Consider the following 3,791-nt stretch of genomic DNA (forward strand, 5'->3'; position numbering starts at 1 on the left):
GTTTAGACATTAGTATGTGTTCTTCAAATTACTCTCATTTTTTTTTTCTGGTGGTTTTATTAAATTCTGTTATTCTGTCTTCCATGAGTAATCACTATTCTATGTTCTGAATAACATACTTTTGTCTATATTAATAAACATTTATCTTATTTTTGAAGGATATTTTCATCAGATTATAATCCTAAATTGAAAATAATTTTTCAGTACTCCAGAAATATAATTTCATTGTCTTCTGGTTTCCATAATTTTTATTGAAAAGATGGCCACCAATCTAAAGACTGCTTCATTAAAGGCAATGTGCAGAGATTATGAGTAGGAAAACCCACTTCTCTGCATATATTTGAAATAAAATATCACATTCCATGTTTCACGAATATGTACACATGTGTATATATGTCTGATATATGTGTGCATATGAGAAAAATGTTCATCATAGCATTATTTCTGGTGACAGAGAGAAGAAAAAAGTTTAGATATCCATAGTCAGGAAATGATTAAGAAATTAGTGTTGGTTGCATGTTATGAAAGTCTATAAAATAACTAGAAGCAAGAAATGAAGTACAGATAATAGCAAAAGTACATTTCCAAAAATTCAGTTAAAAGTAAGTGATGTTTAATACAGTAAAAATGGATATGTTTCTAAAATAAACATTCAGTAAATGGCTTATTGTAAGTCATTTACAAATCAAAGAACATCTCAAACACACCATAGTGGTTGCTATGACTGACAGGACTGAGGATTAGGACTGAAATAAGCACATTAAAGTAAAAACAGAACAGGAAATGGTCCCAGAAATGACACAGTTAATGTGCCATTAATAAAAAGGTATCATGAAACTTACTTCACCTTGGACACACACCTGAGCTTTAATAAATTTATCAATGAGTCTATCAACTTGGGAGTCATCACCATACAATGATATTTATAGCCATTTATACTGAAAGGCCAAGGGAAAGAGTGCAAAATGGAGAGACCTGAAACCATGGTAAATCCAGAAGAAAAGAACAGGCAAATGACACTGTTGAAAATGTTCAGTGATAATGAAGAACAACTTGGAATGTGCGGCACTTGAGAAGTCAAGCAAAGAAAGTGTTTCTAGACAAAGAGATGAATCAATTGTATTCAGTAGAGATGAAAACTATGACAAGGTTCACATAGAGAAAGACCTACCAAGTTTAATATAAAGTCATTGGTGAAACTGACAAGAACAATTTCAGTGAAATGCTGAGGTGGAAGGAATTCTGGAGAAAGCCAGAGTTTGGGAAGAATATTTTGGGATGAGCAAGTGGAGGGAATGAATACTGGCAATCTTTAATACATTTTACTATCCAGATGAACACAGAAATTAAAATGTAAATAGGATGATTTTGTGATTTTTTATGCATTTATAAAATGAAAAATACTAAAAGATCAATTAGAGAATGGAAATAAATTAGTGTAAATTAGTAGCATCAGGGGAAAGTAATGTAGAATTTTGGAAGTTGGTTAAGGAGAATCAACTTTGAAATTCTTTTTATGATATCTGTGACAATTCTCTAAAAATACATTCATAATCTCTCACCTTCATTTTAATTTAGGAAGACGTTGAATATTTTTCAGAAAATGTTCAATTAATTTTATTGTTCAATCTCATTTTATTTCAGCTCAAAAGCAAAAAGATAAACATTGCTGTGTATAACCCTGTACTCATAGAAATACACTTATTATAATATATTATAAATCTCATTACTCTACTTCTCCCTCCAATATGTGCAAACTTTTAAAGTCTTTTTGAAAAAAGAGACAAAACATTCATTGAGAAGCAAGCAATTATGAGAAAAATTCATACAAGAAGATGTCTGGTCAGATTCCAGGTAACTATGTTTCTCATAAGACACAGAGGCTTACAACTCATAATATTATTGACCTTGTAGTATACTTTACAGTCTTGTCTTTAAGAAGTTGTTGAGAAAGCAGAAGATTTTATGGAATAAAGTAGATATACAGTGGTTTTTCCATGGTTAAATCAGTTATTATGTTGAAATTTCATTCACAATTAAAAACAGCAGTTTCAGTCATCTGGTTTCAGATCATTGCTTTCACCTAATTCAGTTTTCTGGAAAATTGTACCAGCTTCCATTATTATTTTTTCATTCTTGGAACTTGACATTATTGAGATATGAGTTATACAGAGAACCTAGAGGTGAAAAACTCATGTGGATGGTGATTTGACATGAAAAGTTTTGGAATTCTGCAAAAAAAAAAAAATAAGGAGATGGATTATTATCCACTCACTTGGCAAATTCAGATACCTATTCTTAGAAAGCTTTCTCCTTAGACAAACAGACCGGAACCTTCTTTCCTTTCACATCTCATCATAGGCAAATAGCTCTTTCATATACTATGGGGTTTGATATACTTGGAACCTGAAAGAATCCTTATGACGCAGTCTCGTATCTGCTTAGTTTTCACCCCATAGACAACAGGATTCATAGTGGGAGGTAGGAGCAGATAAATATTGGCCACAATGATGTGGCATGAAGGAGGAATCCTGTGACCACCAAAGCGGTGGGAAAAGAATGAAAAGAAAGCTGGGCTGTAGGAGAAAACAATGGAGCAGATGTGGGCAGTGCAGGTGCTGAAGGCCTTCTGCCGAGCATCTGAAGAGGACAGGCTGACCACCGCCCTCAGGATCATGGTGTAGGAGACTGTGATGCAGAGGATGTCAAAGCCCCCAATCAGGAGGGCTACCATCAGACCATAGATAACATTGACCTTGATGTTGCCACAAGACAACTTGGCCACAGACATGTGATCACAGTAAGTATGGGGGATTATATTGCCTTTGCAGTAGGGCAGGCGCTTGATGAGGAAGGTGAAGGGAATGATGAGCAACACCCCTCTGAGAAAGGTGGAGAGACCTGCCTTTGCAATGATGGGATTTGTGAGGATAGTTGAGTAGCGCAGAGGGTAGCAGATGGCCACGTAGCGGTCCAGGGCCATGAGCATGAGCACCCCAGACTCCATTCCTGTTAAGGTGTGGACGAAGAACATCTGGATCAGGCATCCATTAAAGCTGATTTCCTTGAAATGGAACCAGAAGATGCTGAGGGCTTTGGGGATTGTACTAGAGCTAATGAAAAGGCCAGTTATGAAAAGCATGGCCAAAAAGTAGTACATGGGTCTGTGCAGGGCATCCTCATAGCGGATGAGGTAGAGGAGTCCACAGTTCCCTACCACAGCCACAACATACATGGAGCAGAATGGGAGGGAAATCCACACATGCATGTCCTCCAGTCCTGGGATCCCGTTAAGAATGAAGGAGGCTGGTGTCACATCTGTTTGGTTCAGTATCATCATGATCAGGCTGGTGTAGTCATTAAGCAAAGTGTATGTTTTTAGTTTTATGTCTGTATTGCTTTGTTTTTTAACCCTCCTAGATTTGGAAAAACAGAAAAAAAGTCTCAGTTGTGGATCTTCTCTCTCTCTGTCTCTTGTCTCTGTTCAGTATTGCACTTTAAATCACGGAACCAAAAAATTTAAATGTCAGGAATTTACAATAGAAACATAGTTTAAACACATACTTGGTTCATGCTCATGCTTAATATACACCAAGCACAGCCTTAGAATTTCATAAATATTAACTCATTTAATCCTCACTACAAGATCATGAAGTCTTTTTTCTATTAATCTGCACCCTGTAACTGAGTAAATGGAGATCCAATGTATATGAGGTTTCTTCATGTGCAACTTTTTTTTCAAAGGCTTTCTCAATCTCTTGGCCTCAGTTATAGCTATTAAGAGGACCATT

The 3,791-nt window shown here is 35.9% G+C and overlaps 1 protein-coding gene across 1 annotated transcript; it reads right to left on the reverse strand.

Moving 5' to 3' along the window:
- Window positions 1-2,374: 2,374 nt before the first annotated feature.
- Window positions 2,375-3,340, reverse strand: LOC133053893 (olfactory receptor 52N4-like). The gene has a single exon (XM_061138337.1). It carries the CDS (start codon window positions 3,338-3,340, stop codon window positions 2,375-2,377), a length of 966 nt encoding a protein of 321 aa, XP_060994320.1.
- Window positions 3,341-3,791: the final 451 nt, after the last annotated feature.

This window comes from Dama dama, chromosome 1, assembly GCF_033118175.1.
Source record: "Dama dama isolate Ldn47 chromosome 1, ASM3311817v1, whole genome shotgun sequence".
Lineage (NCBI taxonomy): Eukaryota > Metazoa > Chordata > Mammalia > Artiodactyla > Cervidae > Dama > Dama dama.